Here is a 16087-nt window from a genome sequence, read left to right on the forward strand (position 1 = left end):
TGACGTTATGGAGTGGCCAGCCCAATCCCCGGATCTTAGTCCAATAGAAAACTTGTGGGGTGACATAAAAAATGCAGTTTCTGAGGCAAAACCAAGAAATAGAGAAGAACTGTGGAATGTAATCCAATCATCCTGGGCTGGAATACCTGTTCACAGGTGCCAGAAGTTGGTTGACTCCATGCAACACAGATGTACAGCAGTTCTCAGAAACAGTGCTTATACAACTAAATATTAATTGATTCAAAGGAAAGCAAAATCTTCAAACATTTTTCAGTTTATATAGTGAATGTTTGAGTTTGTAAAGAATACAAACACTGCTATTTTTTTGAACAGTCTAATATTCACTTTTCTTCAATTTTTTTGAAGGCATAACACAAATTTTATATATTTTTCTTCATGCTTTGATTTGGAATAGAATGTGTAGTGTTCCCAATGCATTTGTGTGTATGGAAATAAAAGCTATTAGAAGGATTTTGAGCTTTATTCACTTTTTTCAACACACTGCTATTATTTTGAACACAACTGTAAAGACTGATTTTACTGTTTGGGTTTAGTAGCACTTTGAAGTCTGCAAATACTCATCTACAGGAATGAGAAATCCAAACGGTTCCCTAGCCATCATCAATACTGTTTTCAAAGGTTCTTCCGTGTGTGGGGACTTTAGCCATCTTGGTTGTCCAGAGGGGAAATGATGCAACTCCCGTGCATGTGAGTTCCACACCAAGGTGTCCCAAGAATGTACACCGAGCTGCACACGCACAGCCTATTGTAAATTATAAAGACAATTGGGAACAGAGAGGTACTTTTTACTTTAGCTCCTCTATAAGTGCTTTCCTGAAAAAAAAACAGAGCCAATTGCTGCAACCCAAATAACACAGAGCTGAATAGAATGCTTTATATCCCTTTCTTGGAGGATTTAAATTATAGAAATGTACTGATGTGCTTTTTTCATAAAATCCAGAATACTGTGAAAACCCTGTGTCACCAAAACAACCTGCATTAAATGTTTATTTGTAAAATAACATTTTACATAAACTCTAAAAACATATAAAATGTCAATTCAGAAACTTAAATTACCCCAAACCATTATCATTCCCTTAAAGTGTGTCAATGGCTATAAATTATATATGGAACTACGGTATCCACAATGTAAATAAAAAAATTGTATATATATTTTAAACCCTCTAGCATATAAAAGGTTTAACTTTCACCCTTGAAAGTGTAAATAACTTATAAATACCCCAATAAGAACATATTATCATACACATAAATTGTGAAAAAATTAAATACCCATATAAATAATAAAAATTGTGAACAATTATCAAAAATTCAAATAATCACATGAGTCAATAGTGTCCAAAATTAAAGTCCTTCCAATCTCTAATTCCAATGAGAAAATCTCCGGTTCCGTAACAGCGAACCCTCCTATTGGCTCCCAAAGAAAATAAGAACCTCAAAAAAAAAAAAACTCATATAGTGCATTACCTTTTTTTAAAAAATAAATATCCAATACAACAACACTATGCACTGTGCAATTTCCAACACAGAAAATCAAAAAAACAACACATGACCTTATCAGTGAAAAGTGAACACAGTGTAACAACCGTGATTGTGCGTTACTCTGTGAATATCAATCCAAGTGTCCCTTCCGTGTACACTTCTAGGTGTAAGGCATAAACAACCTTACCAAAAAACAACTATAAACACACCTTAATTATCACTGATAGCATATGTGACACTTCAAATGAAATCCTTCCAAGCCTGAATCTTGCTCTTTATGATGTCATAAACCACCTTCTCCTAGATGTCATCATGGCTTATTTGGAGGTACTGCATATTACTCATAGTACCCATGCTCCAATCGATATGTGAATGGTATATGAGAAAATATATAGTGTAATACCATATGTGATTATCAAAATATACTTTTATTACATGGGTACATGAAAACAGTATCAAACTCGCCTTATTCCCATACCCTCAAACCTCTCCGGTCGCCGAGCAGCTTCCTAGATTGTTTGGCATGTATTTTCCAGTGTCCAAGATGGGCGATCTGCCACTTCCGGTTCCTCTCTGTGCATCCGACGTCGCTTCCCTTGACACGTTTCGTCACTTCCAGGACTTAGTCATAAGGGGTGTCACATTTTCACATTGGAATTAGAGATTGGAAGGACTTTAATTTTGGACACTAGTGACTCATTTGATAATTTGAATTTTTGATATTTGTTCACAATTTTTATTATTTATATGGGTATTTAATTGTTTCACAATTTATGTGTATGATAATACGTTTTTTGCATATTAGGGTATTTATAAGTTAATGGCTATATGTTGCAATGGAAACATCACAAAGAAACGGATAGAAATCCAAGAAGTCAGTTAGGCTATGCAAAATGACAATAGAGGAATTGGGCCTCAAACTTCAGTGCTGTGACAACTACGGCTGTACTCAGTAATTGAACTTTAAGATCTTGTAACAGGTTGCAAATCCAGGTCAGGGTGGCAGGAAAAGTGCCATCTTGTCCATAAACTCACCCAGTCAGACCTACTTCCCTGACAAGTGACCCTAGATGCAAATCAGGAATCTTGACCCAGCTTTTCCTTCTTTGTGTTTAAATTAGTGGGGCTCATGTTTCAGCACTGCTGACAGTTTAAAACACCACAAAGAAATAAAAAAAGGGTTTCTGATAAGTTTAAGGGCCCCCATCACCCCAGTGTATTTTTATCAATCCAATTAAAAGTGATTGCTCATTCTTTATCATGTGTTGTGCCAAAGGCTACAAAATGCAATTTAACCACTTGAGTCCCCAGGCCTTTTTTTCCCCCTTGGGTCCCAGAGGGTTTTCTCATTTGTGGCAAGTCTTGGTTCTGCACATATTACGTATTAGAGACAGTCTACCCTAACACTTTTTTTTTTTTTTTTAGATAGGGCTTTAATTTGACAGTAGATTTTGATACATATATTTGTATTTTCTTGTTTTTTTTTATTGTGAGTATACAACATAAAATTAGTATTTACATTATCTGTGCTCCCCCCTGTATTTGCTCCAAAATATATTCAACAAAGTCTGCTAATTAAAATTATATCACATTAGTGTGACTGTTATGTAATGTTGCAGAATGGTAAAATTTTAACTTTGCATATTGATATGCACGTATGTGTTTTACTTTAGGAGAGCTTTCAACACTACATTGTGACTTCCACAGCATAAAAAAAGTCTGCATTAATTTCTAGGTAAAGTATAAGATAAAATTAACTCGGGTAAACGAGAGCACAGATTAGTGCAACAGCAACTTATTTACAGGTCAAATGACATTTATGTGCACTCACGTAATCATCTGATGTTTGTGCAGTAACCAGAGTGAGAAACAGATCCAGTGATGCAGTGATCTAGCCAGTAATTTCAGCCCCTGAGCTTAGTACTGGGTCCCAGCTGCCACAGATAATGGTTTAATGCTGGAACTGCTGGATAGGACCAGCAGAAACCACTGAGACTAGTCACCATTTTAAAATCACACTGGGGCAGCTCTGAGAAGAATACCACTATCCCTGAACCGTTTTAAAATGGCATTAGGGACTCACGTGATTAAAGTCTCTAATCACCTCAATGATTTGAGTAAGCACTCATTTCAGAATCAAATTAAACATTATTGCCCATTCTTTCCATGATGTGTGGTGTATTGAAGGCAGAAAGATGCATACAGAAATGTGAGCATGCCACTGTAAGGCAATAAAAGCATTAATTTCACTAATTCCTGACATATACCTAACAAATGCAGGTTAATTAGACCTACACGTTTCATTGAACAGATACGAACGGGCTTTTCAGCTTCATTTACAGCACTTGGCGTAACTCTTCCAATTTAGGTTTAGCAGCTGCTTCATACTTTTTCATCCTCTGATACCTGAATACATAAACACAAAGTTAGATGCAGTTACCAAAATACCCAGGGTTTCATAATTTGCATAAATATTGCCAAAAAGTGACTTACCCTGTGTTTCAGATAGGACAAGTAGATATCCCAGCCCAGGGATATGAAATTAACATACAATACACGGTACTTAGTAGGTAAGAAATAAAAGTTGATTAATTGGGCTGGTGGCCACACACACCATTCTGCCTGCAAGTAATAGAATACAAATATTTTTAAAAATATGTTTAAATTACACAATACATCAGCCTTCCCCATCCAAAAAGCAAAAAAAAAATCTTGACCACGCAACATATTCTGCCATTTTACATTAAAGTAATACTAAATGCTTATTATATATATATATATATATATATATATCATGTTATACTTACCCGCACTGTGTAGTGGTTTTGCACAGAGCAGCCCGGATCCTCCTCTTCTCAGGTCCCCTGCCAGCACTCCTGGCCCCTCCCTCCTGTCAGGTGCTTGCTAAGGGGGCACCCCAGCAGGTGCTTTCCCAAGCTGCTGCTCCATGTATCCATTCACATATGGAGCTGTAGCTTGGCCCTGCCCCTTCTCTTCTCACTGACTCACTGGGTGTGATTGACAGCAGGGGGAGCCAATGAGGAGAGGTAGTCCAATAGCTGAGACCCCAGCGCACATCGCTGGATCGAGAGGGGGCTTTGGTGAGTATTAGGGGGGGCTGCTACACAGAAAAGGTTTTTTACCTTCATGCTTAGAATGCATAAAGGTAAAAAACCTTGAGCTTTTACAAACACTTTAAGATTATATTTAAAAATTATATTATATATTGTAGGATACTTCGTATTGCTATCCCAAGCATCTAAGGCAGTGTAGGTTTAAAATACCCACCCCAAACACTGCTCTAATCGGTGCTGTTTAGGGAAATAGAGCACTCCAGCCTTACTGCATTACAGTTATAAACATCTAGGGATACTTGTGATTTAAAGTACTAGCCCTATCTCCCATTACAATCTGTGTTTAGAGCAACATTTTTCTGATGAAAAAAATGGAGGCTGCCATTATCACTTTCTGAAGATGCTAGTTGCCTGACTGTTACTGGTTGAAAAAGCTTCCCTGACCTAAACAAATATTCAGGGATATCAGAACAAAAACACTCCTCATGTGCATATATGTTCCAGATAAGTAATTAAAAGCATAGATGCAAGAGTGTCAGTATAACAGGCAGCTAGCAGAATGTGAAATAGGAATGTCAGCCTTCGTATTGCTCTCAGGAAATAGCTGTATTTTTTTTATGGGGGGGGGGGGGTTGCTACTACTACACAACAACATTCTATTTCATCACAGCCAGAAAGGTTTAGTTCTTCTGCATTATAGGTAGGTAGGAAGGTGTATGAACTGATTAAGTTGTTAGTTTCAACAACTTCTGGTCTTAAGTATGCAGATTGTTTGCTGGTTCGATTGATTTAGGGTTAATGTATCCATCCTTACATAACCCACCTTATACAATTCCCAAAATTTGCTTTGAAATTCATTCCAGCTTCCATTCAGAGTTTGTCCCTCCAAGGAGCCCATACCTGTAATTAAAAACACAGAAAATTATCTTAAAAACAAAATTTCTTGGTATACAATTTTTGCTTATTAGCCACAAATGCAAGCTAAAATGGAAAAATAGCTTTACACTGCTTTATGCAGTTCTTAAACAAAAAACATTGTAATACCGTTGTAAGGGCTTGTTTACACTTGCAGCTGTGATTGCTGCCTCTCTGAAAAGAGATCCACAGTGGATCGCTTTTCAGAAAGGAAGTTGATTTGTGGCTGGGAAGTGATTTGTTGCCTCCTGGATGCCTGTTTTAACCTTTGAAAGCCTGCAGCACCGTGCCACAACCATGTCCATAACACAGTTGCAGGACAGCCCCATTACCTTCAATGAGTCATATTTTGGCAGCAGTACTGCCAAGCACATGCAGCATGAGGTATAATTTTTGCTGTGACATATGTACAAGTCTGTCCAACCAACATATAAGGTTAAGGTGGGCAGTCAGGGAGAAGTAAAACCATGACAACTGCATGATTTTACCACGCCCTCGGCTGTAAATTTAAAGGAGCTTGAAAATATAAAAAATAAAATTGGCACAGGTATGCTATCCTTAAAAGAGCAGGATGTTAAATCCAGCTTCACAGACAGCCACTCATATAACTGTTAGCCGTTAATGTGGGGATGATGCATTTAAAAGTGTATGTATAGCCAAAACTTATTTTCAGTTTTGCATAGAATAGGGAAGGTTTAACATGCCTGCCATTTCATATTTAGTGATGTCTGAGTCTCGTTGGGGAAATTTCTGTCCTGGAGATGCAACAGAAAAAGGGATGAAATATTTGCAATGTGAGGGAAATGGAATGTTTTACCCTCACATCATGTTCTGCTGACAACAGTAAAATAAATTTTCTATCACTTTCTGTCTCTGGGACAATGGTCACTAGGACAAATGGACAGCCTGAATCTTCCTAACAATGACACTGACCAAAGGTGAATTTTCCTGCGCAAGACAAGGTAATTTTGTGATTTGAACAGGGATTCACTGAACCGATCTTGTGTTCTGATCCATTCACTCTAAATATTTAAAGCATAAATCATATCTTGCAACTGCTCAAACCAACCATTCTGGCACTGAAAATTGTCTAATTTATTAGACATTTGTGCACATGCTAAGTGAGGAAAAGGAGTTGCTGCCACCTGCCAAATGGTTGGCAAAGTCCCTGTACTGCTGTGTCATAAAAATGCACAGCATAAATAGGGAAGAAAAGCTTTTTCAGATTTCTGTGATTCTGCAGAATCTGTACCACTAACTCCTTTCTGCTCTTTACACTACCAACAACACAGTGATTTTGCCAGCTCAGAGCTCTCTCCCTCCTGTAGGCCCCTATAGGCATATTACCACCCATCACTTAAACCTGAACTCCTAGCACAAATTTAAAACCATTTTATTGATAGATGATGCAAACCTTTTATAGATATGTGGTGCTTCTGTTTCATTACTTTTAGCTGTCACAGAGAAATTTCTGTATGATCCTTGAATTTACAGTGCTCGCTGACTCCGGTTTCCTGTTTGCAAGGCTGGTAGCTGCTTTGCCCACTATTTCCCTGTTCCACCAGTCAGGTAACAGCCCCTGTGTAATTTTAGGATATGAATGGTGACTTAAATAAACAGTGGGAGAACCTGGGCTTCTCAGACTCCTGGTCTGTCCTACCCTGTATGACAGTTACTGACGGATGATGTGGGCAGAAACCTGAAGATATACTGTGATAACCCATAATCCCACCCACTTCCAAGAAAACTTTCCACCTGCACAATGGGGCTTGTAGTCTGTTCCCGTGGCACTTGATTTGACATCAATACAAATTATTTTCAAGGACCCTTATGAGTAAGTCCCTGAGACGAAACAAGTCAAGGAAGTGACGTCAGACACAATGAAGGAACCGCAAGTGGCAAATTGGCCATTTTGGAAATTGGAAAATTTGACCCAGACACTTCTGCTAGCTGCTGAGACTCTGCAAGAGGTTTGGCAAGTAGTGTTATCTTATTCAGACACTTCTGCTAGCTGTTAAGACTCTGCATGGGGTTTTTTGGATTAGGAGATCTTATCCAGATGCTAAGCAGTAAGTCTACTGCTGAGACTCTGCATTTAGGTTTGGAGATAAGAAATCACATCCAGATGCTTCTTATAGCTGCTGAGCTCTGCAAGAAGTTTGGGTTATGAGAGCTATGGTGCTATTTATCTGTTTTTAAAAGTAAGAGCATAATAAAGTGTTATTTATTTCTACCATACAGAATTACACTAAATATCCTTTTTATATATGATGGGTACTATGAATACTATGGAGTAATCCTGCTCAAGGTCCTGATGACAGCTAGGAGCATTATCCATGAGGCTATGAGGACATCTCAATGAACATATCCAGGCTGGATTAGCTTTCCTTGGATGGTGTATACCCTTAGTGGTATTAAAGTGCTGTTTCTTTTGCCATCTGGTAAGGGTATTCAGTCATTACACTATAGAAGTGTGCACTACTACTAGCACTTTGATTTTTTGATTTGTTGGATCACCAGAGTGTTTCACTAGCACATTTTTTCACGTCGAGCACTTGATTCACATATATGGTCACGTTTGATGTGGAGTGACACTTGTGTTGTATATGATTGTACATTATTGTTTTAGGGATAATACACTATTTTAGTTTCTTTTTTTTTGAGTATCACTTTGGAGTTTGGAGTCTTTTTGGGAAAGTGTGTGCAGAAAGGACTTGGATTTGCATCTTTAGTGTGTGACTTTAATATTTTTGGACACTTGGTATTTTGAACACTGTGTTTATAATATTTATTTTTGGACACTGCGTTTATATTATTAATTTTTGTACTTGATTCAATTTATACCTTGGTATTTTGGACACTGCGTTTATATTTATTTTGGAACACTGCGTTTATATTATTAATTTTTTTTTTTTTGACACGTTTATATTATTATATGTACTTGATTCAATTGATTTATACCTTTATGCATAGTTTATTTAGTTTAGCACTTGTTTGCTTTGGCTATAGGGTGAGCATATTGAAGTATTATAATCTACACTATATTGCCAAAAGTTTTGGGACGCCAGCCTTTACATGCACATGAACGTTAATGGCATCCCAGTCTTAGTCCGTAGTGTTCAATATTGTGTTGGCCCACCCTTTGCAGCTATAAAAGCTTCAACTCTTCTGTGAAGGCTGTCCACAAGGTTTAGGAGTGTGTCTATGGGACTGTTTGACCATACCAGAAGTGCAGGTCAGGCACTGATGTCGGATATGAAGGCCTAGCTTGCAGTCTCTGCTCTAATTCATTCCAAAGGTGTTCTATCAGGTTGAGGTCAGGGCTCTGTGCAGGCCAGTCAAGTTCCTCCACCCCAAACTCACTCATCCATGTCTTTATGGACCTTGCTTTGTGCACTGGAGCGCAGTCATGTTGGAATCAGAAGGAATCATCCCTAAACTGTTCCCACAAAGTTGGGAGCATGAAATTGTACAAAATGTCCTGGTACGGTGACGCCATAAGAATTCCCCCTTTTTCAGGGGTTGGAAAGCCCAACCCCTGAAAAACAACTCCGCACCATAATCCCTCCTCCACCATACTTTACACTTGGCTCAATGCAGTCAGGCAAGTACCGTTCTCCTGGCAACCGCCTAACCCAGACACATCTATCAGATTTCGAAACAGAGAAATGTGATTCATCATTCCAGAGAACACATCTCCACTTCTCCAGTGGTGGCATACTTTACACCACTGCATCCGACACTTTGCACTGCTCTTGGTGATGTAAGGCTTAGATGCAGCTGCTCGGCCATGGAAACCTATTCCATGAAACTCTCTACGCATTGTTGTTGTGCTAATCTGAAGGCCACATGAAGTTTGGAGGTCTTTAGCTATTGACTCTGCAGACAGGTGGCAAATTATGCGTACTGTGTGCTTCCGCATACACTGACCCTGCTCTGTCATTTTACGTGGCCTACCACTTCGTGGCTGATTTACTGTTGTTCCCAGTTGCTTCCACTTTGTTATAATACCACTAACAATTGACCGTGGAATATTAACCAGTTGCCGACCGCAGATAGCCAAATGACGGCTACACTGCGGCCGGCCAGTTCTGGGAAGGCGTCATATGACGTCCTCCCAGAACACACTCTCCTGCGCGCCCCCGGGGCGCGCACCTGGCGATCTCCATGATCGTTGTGTCCTACGGACACAGCTGATCACGTGATGTGGTAAAAGGCCAATCACAGCGGTCTTTTACCACGTGATCAGCCGTGTCCAATGACACGCTGATCACAGGGAAATGCAATTGCCGGTTCTCAGCTGCACTTTCCTCACGCTGTCAGATCGTGAGGAAAGTACTGCTGAGAACCGGCAGTTGTTAGAGCAGGGATCGGCACCGATCATCAGGGCACTGATGATCAGTGCCCAGCAGTGCCACCCACCAGTTCCGCCCACTTGTGCCCAGCAGTGCACCCACCTGTGCCCAGCAGTGCAACCACCTGTGCCCAGCAGTGCCACACACCTGTGCCCAGCAGTGTCATCCAGAAGTGCCACCCACCTGTGCCCACCAGTGCCACCCACCTGTGCCCACCAGTGCCACCCACCTGTGCCCATCAGTGCAGCCCACCAATGCTGCCAGTCAGTGCCCAGCAGTTGTGCCAGTCAGTGCCCAGCAGTTGCGCCAGTCAATGCCTAACAATGCCGCCAGTCAAGACCTAACAATGCCGCCAGTCAGTGCCCAGCAGTGATTCTGGTCAGTGCCACCTATCAGTGCTGTCTATCAGTACCCATCATCAGTGCCGCCTATCAGTGCCGCCTATCCGTGCCACCTCATTAGTGCTGCCTATCAGTGCCGCCTATCAGTGCTGTCTATCAGTGCCCATCAGTGCTGCCTCATCAACGCACATCAGTGAAGGAGAAAAATTACCTGTTTGCAAAAATTTATAATAGAAACAAAGAAACTTTTTTTTTTTTTCACTTTTTTTGTTTATAGCGCAAAAAGTAAAACACCCAGCGACAAGTAAATACCACCAAAAGAAAGCTCTATTTGTGAGAAAAAAAATGATAGAAATTTCATATGGGTACAACCTTGCATAGTAAATATATATTTATAGTGCCGCGCTCCTATTACAGGTTTTTTATCACATATAGTGTGTCACTCATCTAAATAAATAAATAAATAAATAAAATAATGATAATTAATAATAAGTGGTTGATGTGACATATAAATCAATATTGGAATTATACCAATAAAAGTGCTAACTTATGTGCTCGGTCAATAATAATATTACAATAAATAGTGCAAGTATAATTCATATAGTGCATAAATAAATAAAAAAGTCTTTTTTATATATAAATTGGTGCAATATGCAATGTGCAGGTGAACTCCTTAATCCCACTTTCCAGGTGCCGTGTGATCTCAATATGCGCTCACCTTTATATTTGCCCAAATGAATTTAGGCAAATAAACTTTTTGTCCTTCCAGGACTGGTGGGATGATGCTCCTATATACGGTATTCCAAATGAGAGTGAAGGTCTGCTCAGATCCTCTTTTTATCTCCTCTCACTCCATATACATAGCCACTCATGGATGAATCTTTGGATCATATGTGAATCTCTCCTATTTCCCCTCCTGGGGACACCTCCTCCTCTTATCCACCTTTCCTCAGAGTTGGTGATGCAAATCAAATGAAGAAAAGAAAAACCATGGTGTCTTATCCTTTTGTATGAAAGTAGTTTATTGCTGCCAGAAGCGGTGATATAGCAGATTATGGCACTTATCTGTTACAGATATATAGGAGCTGATAATGCTCTCTGCCTCTCTGTCTGCCTCTGCTGGAATCGCCGATCCTCTCCAATGCAACGTCGTGACGTCAGAGCCCCTCCCCTACGCGTTGCGTCACAGGGTCACGTGACTTCATCAGGGGGAATATGATTGGACATCACAACTCGCCTGTATTAGTATATATACACATCGGCCGCCATTTTATTGAAGCCCGCATGTGCGCGGCCATTTTCTAAGTGATTTTCCTTATGTATAATTTAGCCCAGTATTTACCCAGCTGTATGTAAATTTTCTGTCTGTCAGACGTTGCTGGTCAGATCGGCTGCATTCCATCTCCTATACATCAGATCACATATCCATATAAAGTGCAATATATCTGTGCCTCATAGACTACTCTGTATTTATCTAACATATCAGAATAATTTAACAATCTTTAATATGCTATTTGGTCATTAAAAATATGCTTAACAAATAAATTTTAAAAATTATGTTTAAAAAACAATTCATATAAAACAATATATAAAATCATGTGAATATACAAAATAATTACATTAATTCTAAACTCCACCAGATTTACGCCCAATTTGTCTAATTCCTTAAAGTCTTGATCTTTCTGTATATTGTCCCCTTGTTATAATAATTAATTTTTTATTAAAATAATAAAATATTTAAAATTGAATATTTATTTAAAACATTTTTACCAACATGTATGCGTGCATGTAAAAACCAAAAACTTTTTTTGAAAAATATATATTAGCAGTCAATTAAAAATGTATTTCTTTTTTGGGGCATTTATTTATTACTAATAAAGCATGTAAGATCAAACTCCTTATTTAGCCCATGAGGAGCAAGGCAACCCATCTCATAAATCCACTTTGACTCCTTTTTGCTGATTTCCCTCACTCTATTGTCACCCCTCCAATGGTGTACATGTCTTTCGATGCCCCAGAACTCTAATTTGCTGGCGTCTTAGATGTGATATCTCCTGAAGTGCTGTGATAGATGATGGTACTTGTATCCCCTATGTATAACAAATTACACGGGCATTTCTGATTCTTAATCGGGGGTTCTAATATATTTTTCACTAGAACCCCCGATTAAGAATCAGAGTTTAAGTTTTTTTCAGGGAAAAGGATTTTACGCTTGTGGCAGATGCTACAGTTGCAGCAGACTGACACATAACCCTAGAAGAAGATTCACATTTAATAACCCCAATGGTGGAAAAGAATATAAAATTCGACAATTTATAACCTGTGACACTAAAGGGGTTGTCTATGCTTTGAAATGCCCGTGTAATTTGTTATACATTGGTCGCACCAAAAGGATGCTTAGAGAACGCATAAAGGAACATGTCTATAATATTAATAGGGGATACAAGTACCATCATCTATCACAGCACTTCAGGAGATATCACAATAAAGATGCCAGCAAATTAGAGTTCTGGGGCATCGAAAAACATGTACACCATTGGAGGGGTGACAATAGAGTGAGGGAAATCAGCAAAAAGGAGTCAAAGTGGATTTATGAGATGGGTTGCCTTGCTCCTCATGGGCTAAATAAGGAGTTTGATCTTACATGCTTTATTAGTAATAAATAAATGCCCCAAAAAAGAAATAAATTTTTAATTGACTGCTAATATATATTTTTCAAAAAAAGTTTTTGGTTTTTACATGCACGCATACATGTTGGTAAAAATGTTTTAAATAAATATTCAATTTTAAATATTTTATTATTTTAATAAAAAATTAATTATTGTAACAAGGGGACAATATACAGAAAGATCAAGACTTTAAGGAATTAGACAAATTGGGCATAAATCTGGTGGAGTTTAGAATTAATGTAATTATTTTGTATATTCACATGATTTTATATATTGTTTTATATGAATTGTTTTTTAAACATAATTTTTAAAATTTATTTGTTAAGCATATTTTTAATGACCAAATAGCATATTAAAGATTGTTAAATTATTCTGATATGTTAGATAAATACAGAGTAGTCTATGAGGCACAGATATATTGCACTTTATATGGATATGTGATCTGATGTATAGGAGATGGAATGCAGCCGATCTGACCAGCAACGTCTGACAGACAGAAAATTTACATACAGCTGGGTAAATACTGGGCTAAATTATACATAAGGAAAATCACTTAGAAAATGGCCGCGCACATGCGGGCTTCAATAAAATGGCGGCTGATGTGTATATATACTAATACAGGCGAGTTGTGATGTCCAATCATATTCCCCCTGATGAAGTCACGTGACCCTGTGACGCAACGCGTAGGGGAGGGGCTCTGACGTCACGACGTTGCATTGGAGAGGATCGGCGATTCCAGCAGAGGCAGACAGAGAGGCAGAGAGCATTATCAGCTCCTATATATCTGTAACAGATAAGTGCCATAATCTGCTATATCACCGCTTCTGGCAGCAATAAACTACTTTCATACAAAAGGATAAGACACCATGGTTTTTCTTTTCTTCATTTGATTTGCATCACCAACTCTGAGGAAAGGTGGATAAGAGGAGGAGGTGTCCCCAGGAGGGGAAATAGGAGAGATTCACATATGATCCAAAGATTCATCCATGAGTGGCTATGTATATGGAGTGAGAGGAGATAAAAAGAGGATCTGAGCAGACCTTCACTCTCATTTGGAATACCGTATATAGGAGCATCATCCCACCAGTCCTGGAAGGACAAAAAGTTTATTTGCCTAAATTCATTTGGGCAAATATAAAGGTGAGCGCATATTGAGATCACACGGCACCTGGAAAGTGGGATTAAGGAGTTCACCTGCACATTGCATATTGCACCAATTTATATATAAAAAAGACTTTTTTATTTATTTATGCACTATATGAATTATACTTGCACTATTTATTGTAATATTATTATTGACCGAGCACATAAGTTAGCACTTTTATTGGTATAATTCCAATATTGATTTATATGTCACATCAACCACTTATTATTAATTATCATTATTTTATTTATTTATTTATTTAGATGAGTGACACACTATATGTGATAAAAAACCTGTAATAGGAGCGCGGCACTATAAATATATATTTACTGATCATTAGACACAATACCAAGTGAGTTTGTGAATGTGTCAGCGCACCCAGTATTACACCTAGGCAGTTTACTACTATAAATATTTATAGTTACACCTCAGTCATAGTAGCTCACAAGTATTCACCCATATTTTACAATCTTGCATAACCGCGCAATTGTCAAAGTGCGACAGTGCTGAAAGCTGAAAATTGGCCTGGTAAAGAAGGGGGTATAAGTGTCCGGTAGGCAAGTGGTTAAGTAGCAAGAAAATCTGAGTCATGGACTTATTGCACAGATGGCACCCTATCACAGTATCATGCTTGAATTCACTGAGCTCCTGAGAGCGACCCATTCTTTTACAAATGTTTGTAGAAGCAATCTGCATGCCTAGGTGCTTGATTTTATACACCTGTGGCCATGGGGGTGATTGGAACACCTGAATCCAATGATTTGGAAGAGCGTCCCAATACTTTTGGCAATATAGTGTATGTGTGGAGGAGGGACCAGAGTTAGGGCGAACACCTACTTGCTGGCAACTTTGCCTCTGCACTGCAGACCCCAGTGGCTGTCGAAAAGGGGTACACTGTTTTTGGGATACCTATGGGTATGCAGGCTGGTATCAATATGAAAGGGGCTGCACACTCTCTATCCCCTTGCTATGGAGATACCAGCCCCTGTGCCCGCTGTGCTGGGCTGATTAGCTCTTGAGTCGATTTGACAGCCTACTGCCTATTTTTGTTACATCTGACAGCTGTTCGATAGCTGTCAAATTAATTCTATTAAAAAAAGATTCAGGGGACAAATGTCTCTACCAGTCTTATTAGGATTTGTAAACATTTATTTTAGCTTTGGATATAGTGAGAGAAAGATAAGGACCTTTATTAAGTTTTTTTTTATTGCTGTGTTCATGATGAGGATATTTTTGTGTTAGATTTTAAATGCAATGTTTCCATAGAGGTGATTTTCCTTCTCTTCCTGTTATGCCACCAGTCACTTAGACAGGAAGCAGGAAATCTCTTTCACCGAAGATAGCAAAAGGTATTCTAAACCTTTCCCCTGCCTCTCCACATGCATAAAATAGGCAGGATGTGGGGAGAGTTTTTAAGACTTTTTGTTGTATTACAGTTGTCAATTAGAGATTTTAACCCTTTCCCAGATCAGCTAACACTAAATAAAAGTACTGTCTATAGAGTTAGTTTTAAAACCAAGTGTCAACTGTTACATGTGTTAATATAGCCTTATTTCCCTTTTTCATTTGCTCCTAAGGGCTAAAATCTACAGCACCCTTGTTCAATCCCCTGCACAACATTCAAATTGGGAGAGAGAGTGGTAGAACTTGGAGTCAATCAGTTGTGCTTCATGCATATATTCAGACAGGAGAAGAGAGTAGAAAGACAGATGGGTGGACTACTCTTTTACTGTTCAGTCAAAGGTTGGGGGCAGGGACCTGTTTTTATTATTTTTCTTTTTCAAAAGAGAAATGTCAGGTAAACATCCCAGCTAGTACAGCTCTAGCAAAGCTGTGGAAATAGGACTGGATAACCAGGAATACAAGTCCTTTGAGAGGTGAAATTATTTTTTTGTATAACTTTAACCACTTTCCCTCTGCCCTATAGCAATTCTACTGCTACAGGGTTGCTTTCCTTTGCAAAATCACGTACAAACTTTACCCTCTACAAATACGCTCTTCTCAAATACAACTCCAGCCTCCACGCTGCTAAGTAAACCTAGTATAACACTCGCATCAAGACCCTCTCATCCAATCCTCGTCAACTCTT

General features: G+C 38.8%; 1 protein-coding gene across 12 annotated transcripts in view; it reads right to left on the minus strand.

Moving 5' to 3' along the window:
- Positions 1 to 462: 462 nt before the first annotated feature.
- Positions 463 to 16087, minus strand: part of LOC149468519 (mpv17-like protein 2) — a 30812-nt gene continuing 15187 nt past the window's right edge. For 10 of the 12 annotated variants that reach the window (XM_089670039.1, XM_089670038.1, XM_089670031.1 and 7 more), the window contains 3 exons: positions 5398 to 5474; positions 3994 to 4122; positions 982 to 3906 (listed from right to left, as the gene is read on the minus strand). In XM_089670039.1, coding sequence (XP_089526165.1) covers positions 3883 to 3906; positions 3994 to 4122; positions 5398 to 5474 — 230 coding nt within the window. In that variant the 3' untranslated portion in view covers positions 982 to 3882. Of the gene's footprint in view, positions 835 to 981; positions 3907 to 3993; positions 4123 to 5397; positions 5475 to 16087 lie in introns of those variants that run through there. The other 2 variants (XR_016311700.1, XR_016311699.1) reach the window with 2 other exon arrangements.

The sequence above is a fragment of the Staurois parvus genome, unplaced genomic scaffold (assembly GCF_062004578.1).
Source record: "Staurois parvus isolate SC_StPar_1 unplaced genomic scaffold, SC_StPar_1.0 ptg000086l, whole genome shotgun sequence".
In the NCBI taxonomy this organism is placed as follows: Eukaryota; Metazoa; Chordata; class Amphibia; order Anura; family Ranidae; genus Staurois; species Staurois parvus.